Genomic DNA, 19,406 nt, shown 5'->3' on the forward strand with positions numbered 1-19,406 from the left:
CAGTGATGGACCAAGGTCACAGATATTTGGAAATCAAATGATAAGTCACACTAAAAAGTCCTGAGAGCAAAGTTTAACGTGTTTGCTTTCAGCTTTGTATATTTCGTGTCAACTGAATTTTGAATTTTGAAGAGGTACACTGACTCCAACCAATGGTTGGGGGGGCATTATTTTTTCATCATAAACAGATGAGTCTGGGTCCTCTACTGGCTGGTTGCCCTCTCCCCCTTTCAACAGCACTTAATTTTTTTTTTAAAGAACAACATTTATAAGTAATCAAGAATACATTGGTAGCAACTTCAGCATGACTGTGTTTTTGTGTGTGAGACAGGAGCACATTGTGAACATCTGAGTTCTATCTTCATTTTTATTAGAAAAAGTAATTTAGAACTGCCAGTCAGATGGGTTAAAAAGCACGGCTGATCAAGGTGCAGCATCCGTGCCTGAACCTTCTGTGTGGCATGACATTGGCTCATAACCCACTTACACCTTCTCTAGCTCTCTCTTCAATTCTGCTTCGTGTTCCCCAGTAGAGACTGAAGGAACTCGGGAAAGGCCCAAGAATGGGACCTGATTACAAAGCCTGAGCAAGTAATAAGATCACAAAGTGTCCACAAGAACGAGACGGGCGGATCACGAGGTCAGGAGATCGAGACCATCCTGGCTAACACGGTGAAACCCCGTCTCTACTAAAAACACAAAAAACTAGCCGGGCGAGGTGGCGGGCGCCTGTAGTCCCCGCTACTCGGGAGGCTGAGGCAGGAGAATGGCGTAAACCCGGGAGGCGGAGCTTGCAGTGAGCTGAGATCCGGCCACTGCACTCCAGCCCGGGCGACAGAGCAAGACTCCGTCTCAAAAAAAAAAAAAAAAAAAAAAAAAAAAAAGAAAGGGAAGGTGGGGAGAGAAGCAGAGCAATTGCTTACTTCCTACTTAGCTTCTCCTCTCTTTCTCTTTCTCTTTTCCCAGGGGAAGGTGCCCAACAATTTGTATTTTTAACCAGCTCCCCAGGTGACTGCTGTGGCTGGGCCAAGCTACATTTTGAGAACTCCTGGTCTACCTTCTAGATTCTACAGAAAAGACGAGACTTTGCAATTTGTAATTGTTATAACTGGCAAGTCTCCTTCTACTTCTCTGAGTATTGGACAGTTTTCTCTCATTGGGTTAAAAGCAAATGGCTTGGTTTTTAAAAATTTTTGAAAGTAACATTTATTATTTGACTTCTGCTTTAGCAACACATTGTATATGTAAACTCAAATATACTTCAGGGAACTGAGAGCTAGTTCTCTTCCAAAATACAGTGACCCATAAATTGTCTTTAGTCATGTATAAACAAATGAATGCTATTGGGAAAATGCCTTAGTAAATATTTTTGTAAAACACAGCAAATTAAATCACTTTCTAGAAGTATCAATCTAGATACTTCAATCAAAGTAGCCATCAATCAATCAAATCAAAGTAGCAGAATACTAGGTATCGTTTTCTTTGTTTTTGTTTTGTTTTGTTTTGTTTTATTTGAGGCAGTGTCTCCCTCTGTTGCCCAGGCTGGAGTGCAGTGGCACGATCATGGCTCATTACAGCCTCGACCTCCTGGACTCTGGTGATCCTCCTGCCTCAGCCTCCGGAGTTGCTGGGACTACAGGTGCATGCCACCACGCCCAGCTAATTTAAAATTTGTGTGTGTGTGTGTGACAGGGTCTCCCTATGTTGCCCAGGCTGGTCTCAAACTCCTGGACTCAAGTGATCCTCCAGCCTTGGCCTCCCAAAGTGCTGGGACAGGTGTATGTCACTGTGCCCAGCCTCAGAATACTTTATCACTTTGGTTTCCAAATATTGGGAATATTTTGCAATTTACATTTTAGACTAAACAAGACTTCAGGGCAATGCTCTTGCCTGAGCTGACCTTTGAAAGTGAGTAGAGGAGTAAATCTATTCTTTTGTCATCAGAATTTGTTTTTAATGTTTTTCCTATATATTTAATTTCATGTATAAAAATATTGTTGAATTATAAACATCTGTAGTACACTTCTGTTGTGTTTCTGGTGAAAGTAACTACTGTTAAGAGCAACAGACCAAATTTGTGTACAAATGCTTTGGCAAATTAGAAATTGAGGTGACCATTCAGTAGTTCTTTTTAGGCACTGGGAATACTTGAACGTAAGAAAGCATTCCCTTATATTTTCAAGTATAAAAAGTCCTCTAAATTCCTTAACAGCAACAATCAGTGTTTCCCTGCTAAGCACTGTTTTAATAAAGTTCCTGAGATTTTCTATGATAAAATCACATAATTTATACTTCTACATACATCTATATATAATTTTATTCCTGTACTTGTTATATACATATAAGCTGCATTACAAATATATTTTATTCTGAATAAATCCTAAAGTATAAAAGTAGTAAATTGAATAAATTATTAATTTTCCTTCACTGTATCACAGAACCTGTTTCTCCATTTTGAGCAATGGTTCTCGAACTTGGATGCAGATTGGAATCTCCTGGGTAGCTTTCACAAATCCTACTCCCTGGACCTCACTCAGGCGAAGTTATTTATACTCTCTGGTTCGGAAGGGAGGATAGATCCAGGTGATTGCCATGTGTAGGCCAGAATGGGAACTACTCCCCTAGTAGACGCTCCTCATCTTCTTTCCTTCCATGATTTCCACATTTCTTTCAACTCAATCAAAATCATATTGAACAGACAAAGGCAGTGTCAGTCCTACTGAAGGCTGAGGAAATGACTGAGTAAAGATGAAGAAGTCAGGGACAAAGGATTCAATGAATTTTAAGAATTTGAGATTCAAACTTCCTAAAACTTAGGCAGGGATCTGTTTTTGAAGGTTACTCAGAGCTGAAAAACAATGGCATACTTTCATATTCTTCTTTGATTCTGTAGGATGTCCCAAATGGGGAATTCTCTTACATAATATTGATTTTTGTAAATTCCTAACAGATCGTACCCATTTTGGATGGAATGGAATTTTAATCTATTTTTTGAGCCAAAGAGTGTGACCTCCCTTGGCCTTAAATTTTTTTTGTACCACACATGTGGGGATATGAGTATTGTGAACACTACGAACCTTTCTTGTGAATACCGCAAATTCAAGAACAAAGCTGATCATGTATTGAATTTTAATAATCATTTTCAGCAGCTGGTCCAGAAAAGAGCATTTTCCTCTAAAACCTAAGAAATTCGGAAGATAAATTCCTATAGAAACAAAGCAAATCATACTTATCTATTCAAAATTATTAGATCAAAGACTTTCAACTATTTTAGCTTCAAATATGTTTAATATATTCAGTTTAAATGACATGAAGTACCTGCAGAATGTGTGGTGGTGGCTTAGGAAAAGATTTGGTTTTCCCACAGTATCTGAAAAACAAAAATGTATTTTCCTCCATCCAAGGCTAAGCATCCACTATGAAACTAATTTGACATTCAGGTCTGGTAAAAATGCTTGATGGTATCAGTTAAAACCCTGTTGAAGTAGGAAGACCAGAACATGTTCATTAATGAGTATCTGGCAATGTTATCATCTACTTAAGATGGAAGAAAGGGGATAAGATCAAAATTGTTCAATCCCTGAGTAATGGAGGAAGTAAAGCTTGAAGGGACCTATACAGACAGCATGTATGACATCCATCAATATCAGGGGATTTTATAGACATTAATTATCCAGTGCTCTACACCCTCCCTGCCTGCCTTTTAAGGTGTATTTTATGATTGGGGGGGGAAAAAAAGACCAGGAAAATAGAATTGAGGGAGATAGCAATCAATGAGTAATTCCATATCCAATTGACACTTAAAACTCAATGCTTTATATATTTATTTGCAGAGTGGAAGGAACTAACTAATCCTCGTGCTGTGCCTTCCTTACTCACTTTTGACTATGTTTTTGCTATAGCAACCTTGATCCAATTGAAGATTGTCATTTCTTACTCTTCCTCAGTTTGAAGCTTTTGCTTTCCTGGACAAAAGACACAAATAAAACAAGAATTTATTCAATCATTGCATTTTATCCGTAATTTAAGGCATCTTATCTATAATTTTTTTTCTGAGTTAAAATTTATTTTGTTGGTTAACAAAAAGAGTCTTTAGAATTTTGAGTACCTGAAGGACTGGAATTTGAGGCATCCTCCTACACTCCCGTAGTAGGTGTTGAAAATGTTAAGTGAATTGAATTATATTGAAATTTTAAAATGACTTGGAGCAACAGGAAAAAAAATGTATAAATTAATTAAAAAGTATTTGGACTTTTTTTTTTTTTTTTTTTTTTTTTTTTTTGCCATTCCCATGGATACCAGGGATATCTTTTCTTTCCTTTCCTTTCCTTTCCTTTCCTCTCCTCTCCTCTCTTCTCCTCTCCTCTCCTCTCCTCTCCTCTCCTCTCCTCTCCTTTCCTTCCTTCCTTCTGTCTGTCTTTCTTTTTTGGATTATTAAAAAAAGAAGGTTGTTTTTTAAATAAAGAAAATAATTTTCTACAAATGGCCAGATAGCAGATATTTTGGTCTTTGTAGGTTCAAGTCCTCAACTTTCTCACTGTACTGTGAAAGCAACAGTAAACAATAATTTATGGCTACAAAAATGTGAGTTTTGTATACTTTTCATGTGTCACAGAATGTTATTCTTTTTATTTTTAAAAAATTATTTAAAAATATAAAAACGAGGCTGGGCACGGTGGCTCACACCTGTAATCCCAGCACTTTGGGAGGCCGAGGTGGGTGGATCACCTGAGGCAGGAATTCGAGACCAGCCTGAGCAACATGGAGAAACCCCGTCTCTGCTAAAAAATATGAAAATTAGCTGGGCATGGTGGCACATGCCTGTAATCCCAGCTACTCGGGAGGCTGAGGTCAGAGAATCGCTTGAACCCAGGAGATGGAGGTTGCGGTGAACCAAGATAACCCCATTGCACTCCAGCCTGGGAAACAAGAGCGAAACTCCGTCCCAAAAAAAAGGAAAAACCATTCTTAGCTAGCAAGTCACACAAAAACAGGCAGCAGGCAAGATTTGACCTGTGGACCAACCATAGTTTGCCAACCTCTGGTTTAGGACATTGTATATCTTCCTGATTTGAAACTTTTCACTTGAGCAAAAATAATTAACTACTATTAGTCTGTTTTACAATATTCTCTTCACCATGTAATTCTTAACTGGCAAGTAGATTGCCTCTTTTGTTTTATTTATTTATTTATTTTATTATTTTTTTAAGAGACAGGGCCTCTCTCTGTCCCCCAGGCTGGAGTCCAGTGGTGCAATCATAACTCACTGAAGTATTGAACTCCCAGGTCAAGCAATCCTCCCTCCTCAGCCTCCTGAGTAACTGGGATTACAGATGTGCACCAGCTGTAGTCTACAAATTTAACCTGTACCCAATCCTTGGCTTAATATTAATTTTTAATTTTTAAAAATGTTTTTGTAGAGATGAAGTCTCACTCTGTTGCCCAGGCTGGTCTTGAACTCCTGGCTTCAAGCAGTCCTCCCGCCTTGGCATCCCAAAGTGTTGGGATTACAGGCATGAACCACAGTGCCCTGCTTGTTGCCTCTTTTGATATTGCTATTGCAACCTAGAGTACTGTGTTGAGAAGGATTCAGAAGTTGAACAGGGGCAAATGAGCAGAGAGGGCAGACGGAGAGTTGCCCAAGACCATCCACAGCTCTTCTACCTATGTTATAGTCTTACAAAATGCTTCCTTTATGTCCTGCTGATAAAAGTTATAGACTTATTCTTAGAAGCATTTTTCTGCAGGCATAAATTTTCCAACTGAGATCATTGTTTTTAAGTTAGAGAATTTGAAAGGATTCTAGTAATACAGCTTCATGTGATATCCATTCTCAAAACCAACAAATGTATTTATTGGTTATTTGCTCACCTCTCTTATTATAGGCAGAAATGGGGCTGGGGAGGAGGAGTGAACAAAAAAGGCCATTCACATCTCTAATACTTGGAAATAACTAGTCGTCATTGGATCTGCTAAAATTATAACTAAATGAATAGAACTATACTAAGATATCTATTTATCTCCATTAAAATAAAAGCTCTTCTAGACCATACACAGTATTTAAAAGTTGTTCTCTGTATGTTATTGACTACCAGGTTAGAAAAATAAACACTGAACTCTTAATGATGGAATTTATAAATATATGGAACAGATTCTGTGGTGTTAATATAGAAATTTCAAATAAAACCTGACAAGGTAAATACTGTATCACATATCAAAATGGCTTAAATTGTAGTCCATGGAATACTAGACTTAAATTTATATGCAGATTGTATTTTATTAGGTTTTTGAAGTTCCCTGGGCGGCCTGTCTTGCCAGGGCATTTGGAAATGGTAGCTATTATAACCAATGAAAAAAAGGCATTAAAAAATTTTAAAAAACCTAAATTACATGTATTTGTGGTCCGTCGAGTCAAACCTGAAGATAGTCTCAGACTCCTGCAGTGTAATTAAAACATCTTTAAAATTTAGTTACGTGTAAAGAATTTATGCTTTTATACAGGTGGCATGTGTTAATATGGGTGTGTTTTCATATTAACTATTGTGATTAAAGTTTCTTAGAAGAAAATATATGGGTTGTGGCACTTGACGTGTCCATATCCTGATCACGCTGGAGTCGTGGTGTTGGGTGCCAAGGCTCCAAACACAGTTGCTGAATGTCACTCTGAATATTGTGGAATGAAACAAGCCAGATCTGTGTTTGCCTTGAAAGGTATCCAGACCTAATATTATACTTTAAAGACATTCTAAAGTATTGACTTCGAAATAAGAGCAAGCATTCTTTAAGTCCTGGGCAAACCCAAAAGGAATTACTGAAATCTCATGTTTCAAGCATACATTTTAATAGTAGTACTCAATGACAAGTCATTAATTCCCTGCAACCTGACTCTTAGGTTCAGGTCTCCAAAGGCAAAAATTAGGGGCATCTGTCTGCTTCCCTTGCTGTTTGATTGGGTATCACTGTATGTAGAAGTACAAAGCTCATCTGTTAAGTTGGACTTACTATTCCCTGCTGGTGTCCATATCTATGCCTAAAGGCTCATATCGAGATTGGTGTAAAATCAGCTGTCCCAACATGAATCGTTCAATTATCAGCTCAAATAAGCCTTACTAAAAACTACCTAACATGAAGGAGGTTGACTGTGGCTCTGTGAAGATGCATCCAAAATGTGTGCATTAAAAATAAAAATGGTAAGAAAAATTAATTACCCTTTTTGCATAAAGTAGGTAAGGAAGCCTCATTCTTTAAGCAACTCATGTTTTATAACTTTGCCTTCCACAAATTTGACCTATACCCAATCCTTGGCTTAATATTAAAACAAAATCTGCCCACTGGTATCCTTGCCTTTTATAAGGACCATTTTGAATTATTGGTATTTCTTTTCTTTGGTGGTGGTGGTGGGAGGGCAGTATTGAATGCCACCAAGTCGTAACACACTTTCTAAAACCTCACAGAATAAGGGCACTATGAAAAAAATCGCTTGGGGAAGAGGTAATGAATTAAGGCTGGGAGCAACTTGACTTTGGGTTTGGATAGAAGTTGAAATTGATGTGTTAGTGATAATTGCTATATCATTGCTCTATTTTTGTAAATCCTGGTTTGTAAAAATTTGTTTAATAATGTTATATTTGCCTTCACAGAAGTCCTGTGGTCTGGACAGGGTTATATAACATTCCTCAAAAATTCTTCTAAACTCTCAAGGCCCTCTTCTTGGGGTCAGACTCAATTGTACCAATGACAAAAGCCTGAAAGCGTGGAAGACTTCTGTTGTTTAGCAAAGCTGAGAGAAGACATTGTCTTAACAATCTATACTAGTTGTTAAATTAACTAATTAGTTGATTTACTACATTGGATTTCAGAAGGGTTGTCCAATGAATATCCAGTTTTCCATACTAATTGGAAATATCATTGAATATTTAAGTATGTACAGTGGGAAGGGACTAAGCAATGATGGGTATACAGCAAGTACTCAATAGATACTATGGCTTTATTATACTCTTTTTTTACCGGTAGAATTTTCTGCTATGCACATCCATTCCAGGCAAAGGGAAGAGACTGCGCCCAGGCCCAGACCCAGAAACAAGCCTGGATCCCTAAAACAGCTTGTTCACAATGGCAGGAGCCCAGCACAGGAGTGGGGAAAGTAGAGGAAAAGAGGTATGAGTAATACTGACCACTAAAGGAAAGGGATTTACCCATTCAAACTAACAGATGAGAAGGGCTTCATGGAAGAGATGACAACAAATAGTAGCATTAGCATTCGTTGATATTTAGGACATTACACAACACTTAGTCTAAAACAGGGACCCGCAGTCCAGATGGGAATTCTGACAATAATCACATCATGAGAAGGCTGAGCAAATTGGATTCAGTGTTTTTGGAAAATGTAATCTTAGGGGGAAATATATTCTTGTAGCTATGTACTACTAAATTGAAAATCTACAGAAGAATTCATTTATGAAATGTGTGGGCGTGCTTTTAATTTGCTGGTGGTTTAAATATTTTATTAACTGTATGAGCATGCTTTTAATTTGGTTGTGGTATAAGTGTTACAAATTAAGCTTTTATTAAAATCAGTCTAAACTCCAAACTTGAAAAACAAGTTTTTTATTTTATTTAACAAGTACCAGTACAACACATCGTGAGCCAGGTGCTCCTCCTAGGGCTTGCACATATCTCCTCCTCTAATCATCTTGACAGCCCCATGAGGAAACTAAGGCACAGAGGTTAAGAACTTGTTGAAGGTCTCAGAGCTAGGATTTCAAACCAGGCAGACTGGCACCAGGTTCTGTGTACTTAACCATTATGCTCCTTAAATTAGAATATCTACGAGTCAAAATGCTGTTTAATTTTCTTCAGATTATTGTGGGTTCTGTCAAGCTAAAAGCTTTCTGGCCATAAGTGAAAGTGCTCTTAGCATCTTGTACAGAAAGAATTATTTCTAGAGGTTCATGGAGTGGCATCTATTTCAGACTTACACAAAAGGTTTGGAACAAATGTTAGTGTTTAACAGAAGCAGATGTTTATCAGTGGCCCAGACAATGTTATTTTGATTTTTACCTTCTAGACTGGGGGCATGGCAAACAACAGTTATGGGTCAAATTTCACTCACCACTTGTTTTGGTAAATAAAATTTCATTGAATGCAGTCCTGCCCACTCATTTACATATTATCTATGGCTGATTTCATGCTAAAACAGCAGCAGAATTGAGTCATTGTGTCCAAGAACATATGGCCAATAAAGCCTAAAATATTTACTACATGATCTTTTATAGCAAGTTTGCCACCCCCGTTCTAGACCAGCGAGGTAGCCACCAGCCAGATGTAGCTCCCAAGTGTTTGAAATGGGGCTGGTTTTGAGTTGAGATGTGTCATAAGTGTAAAGCATATCAGATTCTAAAGACTTAGTAAAAAGAAAGAAAAAAGAATGTAAAATACCTCATCAGTTTTCAAATATTGATTGCAGGTGGAAATGACAATTTTATTAAAATTAACTTTACTTGGTTCTACTTTGTTAATGTGACTACTAGAAAATTTTGAAATGTGACTCACATTTGTGGCTCACATTAGGTTTCTATTGACACTGCTGATCTACAGCCTGGAATTTGGAGAATATGTGACCTCTAGAAAAAGCAGAAAGAGGAAAGATGGGGGAAGAGAGAAAACAACCTCTTATATTTTCAAATGTCTTTCTAAAGTAATACAATCTTTTCTGATTGGCTCTTCCTCATAGGAAGGCATACTCAAAAATGGGTTAGGTGGTCTATGGAAATGATTGTAGATGAGTTCTCCCAGAAGCAGACTTTGAGAATTTGAATTGGGAGGTGATCCAGGAAGCACCTGGAGGGAGAGGGGATGCAAACAGGAAAGAGAACGAAGAGGAAAGAGGGTTAATGAGCAGGTTGTTGCTATGGACCCATGTGCTGCCTCCCAATGGCGCCCTGTGGGAGATTTTGTAGACAGAGGCTCAGAGTGGTTCCACCAAGGAAGTGAAAAAGCTGGGCAGTGTATCCACCAATTGCCAGTAATTGCCACTTGAGGGCTGCTCCTAGGGGCATCAGCTTCTTCTTACTCTCCCCAGCACCTGCCTTGCCTGAAGCCAGGTAAGACCCTGGGGTGAAAAGGCACAGGTACTTGCAGGAAAAAGCCATGAGCAAGCTGGAGAATGGTGCCTGCCAGAGGCACAGGGTTGGGCCCTTCTAGTGTCTGGAACTGTGTCAAAACTAAATGTTCCATCTTATAATTCATAATTTCAACAAACATTCATGTAGTTCTCTGATGAGTGTGTTCATTTTCTCATTCAATCTTAACAATAGTATAGATAGGTAGATTTATCATTATCCATACATTATGGATGGGAAAACTGAGCCCAAGACACATCCAGTCTTTTGCCCAAGAGAGTCCAGCTGGGATGGTAGCCCCAGTCTTCTCCCTCTGCATATGTGGTCACTCATGCCTGACTCCTTGGATTTCTACAAAACTTGGCTTGAGTAAGGAGATGTCAATATATTGATGTTTTCAAGGTGATAACAGGAAACTAAAACCAATTTTTCTTGTGGTCTGTAGAATTTTTTTAGATATCCATAGGGCAGTGTAGAAACTGGTATCTACTTAATCCCACGACTTTTATATGAAAAAGTATGATCTCTGTTTTGCACAAATCACAATCAAAATCAAGAGGTTATGGAGCCTGCTGACCACTACCACACAGGATGTTAGTGATAGAGTTAATTTCCAGAAAATCTTCAGAGAAGTCCCTGTAGTGGAAGCTTATGGGTGCATGGCTCATTAACGACTGGATTTTGTTACCTTCCCATTACCCAGGTTCCCTTCAAAAGTGTTGTCAGCCCCTTTGGTACCACTTGGAAACAAGTCTCTCTCCCAGCTTAATTTCCCTTTATTATGCTTCTAACTGACTTGGTAATTCTTTGCAGACTTCAGTAACACTTGTACTATTTAAATTTGAATAACCCCAAAGGATCTGGATAGGTCAATGTGTTTAAACCACAGGCTTTAGTCTATGTATTAACTGATTAAAAACAGATTTGATGCATGATGTATACTTAATAAAGGGAGGGGGAAGCAAGCAGATGTTTGTAAAATCTCAATGTGTTGGTTTGCATTTCTTTGACCCTCTTTTGCTGACTAGCTTTAGAAAAGTCATACTTATGACAATTGAATTGTAAACAGTTAGATGATGTATTTCCCTAGAAATTTCCTGCTGTGAAGAGTCAGCCAAAAAGAAAAGTATCCCCTAGTATTAACATACCAAAAAAGTTGACAAATATACCTTATAATAGTTATGTCTATATCAAGGACATTGAAGAATGGGATGCTTCAAAATCATCCTCTAGTCTCTGACCATAAAGTGATTAGTAGTTGCAATTCATTTAATCCAAACAGTAAAAAAAAACTTTGGCTTTTGTTGTTATTGTTGTTAAAAGCAAGTTTTTCTTTGATGCAAGCATAAGATCAAGTTGTACATAAATCACTGTGTCTAGTTCATTCTCTGACTCTTCAGCCTCTTGTATCCCATTCTTTAAGTGAAAAAGTTATTTTTCTCCTTTAAAATTGTCACATTTGAAATGTTTTGAGTATTTCCAAGACAGAATTGAAGGTTTCTTGTTGGTTTTCCAGTCCAGATGAAATGTGCACAAAGCCTTCCTCTGAATTTTGAACACATGAGAATTACAGAGAAAATATTTTAAAATGTATTTTAATGAATACATAACCAAGCGTAAACATATGTGAAAAGCCTCCAAGGACCGGAAATGAAAGAAAGTGTAGAGTGGTGAGGGAAGACTGACACTGGGCTACTCCCAAGAAGTGGAGATGACATGGGGCAATGGTGACTTCAGTAGACACATAGGGAAGTGAACATCACATGTGGCAAGAACCTTGTACACCTGGAGGCCAAGACCCCCCCCATGGATACACTGGACTCAAAGGGAACCTGACATCTCATCTGGAATTGAAGTCAGACACAGAACTCTCATGGAGGGAAGCAGAGGCACTGAGTCAAACTAGGATCTGTGCCTCTGTTGCACACGAGTGCCTTGTGGGAGCGTCCTCTTTGGGAAAAGAACCTCACGCCCTAACCTCAGAATATGCTTCTCATCTGGCTGGACTATGTCAATCCCCAAATCACAGCACAGGGAGCAAAGTTTACATTGTATGAGCTATCAGACAAAAATTACAAGACAAAGATAAAATCAGATCCTTGAGAAATATTCAACAAGCACAGGGAAATACAGAATTGCCTTTTCTCAAAAGAGCTTAAGAATAAGTAAGTTTAGTTGTCTTGAGATTATGGAGAAGAGAATTGTGTTTTTGTAATAGGAACAGAAAGGAATTCAATAAGAAAAGGGAGATGTGATAAAGAACCTACTAGAAATGCAAATGCATTCGTTAAAAAATTTTAAAAAGTCAACACCAGATTAATAAGTTTAACTTGTTTTAAAAATAACCAGAAAGTTCTGCTTTTGACATATGCATTTTAAGCCTTAGATAAAAGTGGTTCTTTTCCTTAATACACTTTTCTCAATAAAAAATTTAGGGAAGTAGAATGAGCTAAAATTTTCATAAATAAATTTTACAGCATAATGAAATATTGACACCTTTATGAACTTGTTAGTTTTCAAAATCCCTCAAACTCTTTCTAAATCCTCTTTCTCGGATGACATTATAAATTTGAGGTCTGTTTTCTTTTCCATGAAATTTCCTGTTGTTCCATATCTTTGCCATACTTGTGGAACTGTCTATATGCTAAAACACAGTTTCCCTGATCTTTTGCCCTCTCAACCTCTCTGATGTTGGCATATGACATTGTTCTATTCTCTGCCCATGGAAGATTCTTCTTTCCAAGAAGTTTCCACTGTTGTGCAACAAAAAACCCCTGGACATCCTTCAAGCCTCAGCTGCAAGACTTGGCCCTCTTGGAAACCTTTAACCAGCAGCCATCAACTCTTCCCCTTCTCTTGTTTGTAGCATCTTTCTCCCAGTTAGTACAGCCATCTGTTTCCTTGTGGGCAGGGAGTAGATATCAATATTTTTATTTTATTTCCCTACTGTCTCTTTCAGAGTCTGGCATATTATAGAAGCTTAATAAGTACTTGTTGTGTGAACACATAAGTAAATGAATGAATGGTAGGAACACATAAGTAAATGAATGAATGGTGTAAATCAAGCTTGTTCAACACGCGGCCAGCAAGGCCACCTGCGGTCCAGAAGTGCTTTGAATGCAGCCTAACACAAATTCATAAACTTTCTTAAAACATTATGAGATTGTTTTGTGATTTTTTTTTTTTTTTTTTTTTTTTTTAGCTCATCAGCTGTCATTAGTGTTAGTTATTTTGTGTGTGGCCCAAGAAAATTCTTCTTCCAGCGTGGTCCAGGAAAGCCAAAAGATTGGACACCCCTGGCAATCAAGAGCATGTGAATGAGAAGGAACAGAAATCTTAGTGTGTCTTACCCAGAATAGAGAGTTATTGTGTTTGAAAATAGGATTAAATAGTCATTCCAGAGAACTTTAAGTTTGATGCTCTAAAGGAATAGAGAATAATTCTAGAGTCTTATACAGGATAATGAGTGGTAAATATAGTGTTCAAAGAAATTTGATCTGGCATTAATGGACAAAGAATAGAAGCGTGAACAATAAAATGTACAATTGTGTGTTGATATCCATAAGGGATTAATTTCAGGGTCTCTCATAGATACTAAAATCATGGATGCTCAAATCCCTGATATAAAATGGCCTGTTATTTGCATATAACCCAATCACATCATCCTGCATACTTTAAGTCATCTCTAGATAACATATTACCTAATACAATGTAAATACTATGCAAATAGTTGTTATATTCTATTGTTTAGGGAATAATGACAAGAAAAAAGTCTGTACATGTTCAGTACAGATGCAGTCATCCATTTTTTTTCCAAATATTTTTGATCTGCAACTGGTTGAATCCAGGTATGTGGAACCCAGTGGATACGGAGAGTCAACTCCACTACAACTGACCAAATGTGTGTGTGACAAGGACTTATCATAAATGTCTATAAATGACCTTACTGTCAGCAAGAGCTAAACAATTCAAACCTTCCTCCAAGGGATTAGCCTCAGCCTGCCCATAAAAGGATAAATCTGAAAAATCCAATGGTAGTTGATTTGATGTGGAAATATATTCCTTATATTATTGCCAGCTCTGATTTAAGTAAAGGGATAGAAATCCAATTACCTCCTTTCTCCCTAGGTCATGACCTAGAGATAACCTATAACTAATTATTCTGTTAAATATCCCTGAGTTAGTGCAAGAAGCAAGAACAAAAAGAATAAAGTCTGAGCGTGTCTAAAAGGTTCTTTTAAATGCAACTTTTGAAAATCCAATTTAAATCTATAAATACTTGAAATTATGTTGATTTCACTAAGGTTTCTGAAAAATGTATCAGTTTTTCCTGAGTATGAGTAATTTTGTGTATCTGAAGTATAAAAGTATGCAGAATAATATTTTTTCCTTTTTTTTTTTTTTGAACAGCAAAACTTAGAGAGTAACCTCACCAACCTTATTAAGAGGAACACAGAACTGGAGACCCTTTTGGCTAAACTCATCCAAACCTGTCAACATGTTGAGGTGAGTATCTCTGTATTTCTGTATGGTATGTTTCGTATGAAAACTGCCAGATCAAGGTTTTGATATCCTCATGCTTTATAATTTTAAAACAAGAATCTTTCTTAAAATTAAATATTTTGCAAAAGCCAAAATAAAAGATGGATGAAATTAAAAGGAATCAGAACTTCAGAGAATCTCTCCCATCCAGGGCTGCCTCCCATTCCCGTTATAGCTCTCCCTGATCTAGCATTACATAGCAGTCCTAATGTTGTAGATTTTAATTGCCCTTACAAAGAACAGTCAAAAAAGGTATTGTATTAATGTACTAGGGCTGCCATAACAAATTACCACAAACTGGGAAAGCATTAAACAAGAGTAATTTATTCTGTCAGTTTTGGAGGCTAGAAGTCTGAAATCAAGATTTTGGCAGGGCCATGCTCCCTCCAAATGTTCTAGGGGAGTATCCTTCCTTGCCTCTTCCCATTTTCTGGTAGTTGCAGGCAATTCTTGGAGTTCCTTGGCTTGCAGCTACAGCACTCTCAACTCTGCCTCTGTCGTCACATTCTCCTGCTGTGTCTCTGAATATGCGTCCAAATTTCCTTATTGTTATAAAGAGCCCACCCTACTCCAGCTTTACCTCACTTTAACTTGATTACACCTGCGAAGACTATTTTCAGGCCATTACATGGTTCACACCCTGTAATCCCAGCACTTTGGGAGGCTAAGGCAGGAGGATCGCTTGAGCTCAGGAGGCCAGCCTGGGCAACATGGCGAAAACCCATCTCTACTAAAAAATACAAAAAAAATTAGCCAGGCGTGGGAGCACACACCTGTGGTCCCAGCTACTTGGGAGGCTGAGGTGGGAGGATAACCCAAGCCTGGGAAATTGAGGCTGCAGTGAGCTGAGATTGCAGTACTGCACTCCAGTCTAGGTGATAGAGTGAGACCTTGTCTCAAAAAAGAAAAAAAACAAAGAGTCTATTTTCAAATAAGGTCCCATTTACAGGTACCAGGGGTTAGGACTTGAACATATCTTTTTTTACAGACACAATTTAACCCACTGCAGGTGTATATTAATGCATCTTAGTTGTCAGATGTGTTTCCATGAAATAAACCACAATTGCAACAATAGCAGAACCTGCAGTGACTCTACACTGCATAAGGAAAAAATAGATGCCACTTCCTTTATGTATGTGATTTTCAAAGTCCTCTTCCATCTTCTCCCAAACTGTCTTTTTTACCACCCCACCCCATGAACTGAAACTAAACAATTGCCATTCACTACACTTTTAAGCCTTCTGGCCCTTAACCAAGCAGTTCCCTCTGCCTGGTAGGCCAATCCCTCCAACCCATGTCTATTTGTCAGAATGCTTCCTGTGTACCCTCCAAGTCCTAAGTCAAGGGGCACTTCAGTTGTGAATGTTTCTCTGGTTCTCGGGACCAGAGTCATCGCCCCTTTCTCTGAATCGCATAACATTTTATGATATCGTGTATGTGATTCCGAGAAAGGAGAGATGTCCCCGCCCCAATCTCATGTCAAATTGTAATCCCCAGTGCTGGAGATGGGGGTTGGTGGGAGGTGTTTGGGTCATGGGGGCAGATCCCTCATGGCTTGGTGCTGACTCCATGATGAGTGAGTTCTCACAAAATCTAGCTGTTTAAAAGTGTGTGACACTCCCCCCTCCGCCCACCCGCCTCCCCCACACACACTCTCTCTTGCTCCTAATTTCGCCATTTGACGTGCCAGCTCTGGCTTTTCCTTCTACCATGTGTAAAAGCTTCCTGAGGCCTCATCAGAAGCTGAGCACATACCTGGTGCCCTGCTTCCTGTACAGCCTGTAGCACCCGTGAACCAATTAAACCGATTTTCCTTGTAAATTACCCAGTCTCAGGTATTTCTTTATAGCAACGCAAGAATAGTAATAATCTCATGGCTTTATCATTCTTTCATATACCAGTTCCATTTTTCCAACCAGAATGTGAAGTCTTAGAGGATGGGAATCAAATCTAATTCGTTTTTGTATCTCATAGACTCTAATGCATTGATTTTCACACAGTAGGAGCTCAGGGAATTTGTTTTAGATGAATTTGCTTGATGACTCTCCAAATGGCAAATTTTGAACACTATTTGAATGCTTGCAAGTTCAGCTCCCCCAAAATATCTAAAGTTGGAGAAGCAAATTATTTTGAGCATGCATTTAAAATTTTTGACAGTAACTCCATTTTTGCAATAAGAGTTTCTTGAAGTCCCTTTGATCGTCTAAGCAGTAATTATAAGTTTATAGCCTCCTATGTGCCTATAACTGTCAGTAGATGCACAATGTAGCAAATAATAATAAAGATTATAATATGTTAGAGAACAATGTACACACATATAACAACATATTTAAAGAACAGTAGAGTAGCCAATCAGGTGCCAAGCTAGTAGAATATTGCATTTATGGATTCTAAGATTAGCAATTTTTTTACAGACTAATATTGCTGAAATTGAGCTGCAACTTAAATGAATGGTGAGACAGTTTAATGGGCAACATTTGTTTGTTCCTACTGGCATACAAAATATAGATGAGACAGTTGCTGGTATCTTAGATTAGATGGAGTATAGTTTGAGAAGGGGGGATTAAAAGAGAAAAAAATGTGAGTACAATTTTTGTGAAACTTTATGGAAGAGTCAGTACTTGAGCCAGTTACTACAGATTTCACAACTATTATTTTAGTACCCTAGGTATTGAGATGTCAACTTATTTATTCAACATAATGGTGTTTGTTGGTGATACATTTCTCAGCATAGCAGAAATTAGCAAAGATTGCTTTCAGAAAGATCCTATCAGTGTAAAAGCATATCTACTGTGCAAACACTGGTGCTTTGGTGGAAGGCTTAAAATACTTTGTGTTTGTAAAGTCTGCGCTTTTACTTACAAGTGCTCCCCTTGTGATCAGAAATATAAAACTGGTTACTAAGAGAAACACATGAGTTAGCAACTTTTTCCAACTCCAAATTTGTTGTGTTTTCCAAAGATAATATCCAGGGAGATAGAAATTAGGGATGTTCTCATCTCCTACCTAAGCCATCTACTCCAGCTGTTCATCATTTGAGGTGCTGATGGAGGTTATGATAGGTGGAAGAGGGAAAGGCATACAAAAGGAAAGAAAAGGAGGAATTAGAACAAAACATAGGTGAGAGAGCAGATTAGGACTGTCCAGTGAGCTCATTGTTTCACTTAGTAGACCCTCTTGCTTTAAAAGCTACATGATTGTCAGGGTAGAATCAGTTTTTCATCATGTTGAGATGAAGTTGAGAGTGTGAAGGCAGCAGCAGTGGCAGCAGTGTGTTGCAGAATCCAGACCTTTTGAACCCTCTGCTTAGACTGGATTCTCTTTTGGCAAACATCTTGCCAGGAAACATGTTGAGCCTTGTTGATTAAACAATATTGGAAATAATAGTGAACAAGCATAATGTTTTCATTATTATAGGGTAAAGTGAATATGTATTATATGAATAAATGGATGAACAAAATGGAATAATCTGTGTGCCATATTTTATTTTTATGATGTGATAGCATTTGATGTTTAGGACAATAAGAAAGAATTATTTCTCTTCAGCAAAAAAAAAAAAAATTACCTGAGCTTTATGGTAAATCTTATAAATGCTTTATGGATTGGGTGATTATTTCATTCAATTGCAGCTAGTTACTCCTTAAAGCATTAATGTCTGGTTTCCATTATGACCTGTTGTGATTTCAGAACAAATGCATTGCTCCTAATGCAATATTATTATGGCTTGAATTTACAAGACGCTATTCATCCTAACATGATGTAAAATTACATTCTAAGATGTTCAGTAATTTCAAATGATAGATAAATTGAAGAAATTTACAAGGAGATTTTAGTTTTATTTTAATAGATCAGATATGATTTTAGTTGCAATACAGGCTTTTCAAATAAAGCTATTACTGAATTGACTGTAGCAGAGTTGCAAATAGACACATACATGCCATTAGAGGTAATTCTAAACAAGAAATAAAGAATATTCATTTTTTTCTTTGTTGTTTTTGTATAAATCCTTTGGAATGGAAACACATGTTTATGGGTGAGTAAGTTTGGTATTTGGGAAATTTATTCTAGATAAAAATTAAAGAAAATTATGAGTAGAAAAATAATGATACTTACAGTACTTATTTTTACATTTGTTTTTATTCCTAATTATTAGTATTCTGAAAGTATAATTTTCAAAAGTTGAACACCCATTTCTCATATAATGATTGAATTAGTCCACATCAAAGATTTATTTAACTTATTAATGAAGGAACCAGCAAGATGATAAAGCTGCTTCCAAGGAGGATACCAGAAACGGATACATATAAATGTGGGGAAGGGGTTAGCAGGGGGAAAAGAATGCCAGACTAGCATAGCTAATTTGGATACAAAACTGGTTAGTGACCTACAGGGCAATAAGGCTAAAACATTTGGACAAAATAAGTTGCATATTATTGGGTTTCTCTAAGTTAACATCTAACTTTGCAGAGTCTAAGCCCTAACCACTAGTAAATAGAAAGTCAGACTCTGTTACATCCCAGTCTGGAGAGTCAGATGACCCTGACTTAGGCTGACTTCATGGAATATGCTCTCGTGGGACTTTGGAAGGGCTCACAGTCTTCTCTTTCTCTTTTTTCCAAGTTTTTGATAATTTCGCTTAACATGACTTTCTGTTCTAGAGACTTGATCTAGGAACAGTGTTTGCTAAACAAATATTTCTGGGAGGGGGTGTACATTTTTGCCTGTGGACAGTTACTTTAATTT

The 19,406-nt window shown here is 37.6% G+C and overlaps 1 protein-coding gene across 6 annotated transcripts in view; it reads left to right on the top strand.

Moving 5' to 3' along the window:
* The window catches only part of MID1 (midline 1), a 381,575-nt gene that overhangs the window by 285,127 nt on the left and 77,042 nt on the right, over positions 1-19,406 (top strand). For all 6 annotated transcript variants that reach the window (XM_007991004.3, XM_007991003.3, XM_007991002.3 and 3 more), the window contains exon 3: positions 14,532-14,627. In XM_007991004.3, coding sequence (XP_007989195.1) covers positions 14,532-14,627 — 96 coding nt within the window. The remainder of the gene's footprint in view (positions 1-14,531; positions 14,628-19,406) is intronic.

The sequence above is a fragment of the Chlorocebus sabaeus genome, chromosome X (assembly GCF_047675955.1).
Source record: "Chlorocebus sabaeus isolate Y175 chromosome X, mChlSab1.0.hap1, whole genome shotgun sequence".
NCBI classification, from domain to species: Eukaryota; Metazoa; Chordata; class Mammalia; order Primates; family Cercopithecidae; genus Chlorocebus; species Chlorocebus sabaeus.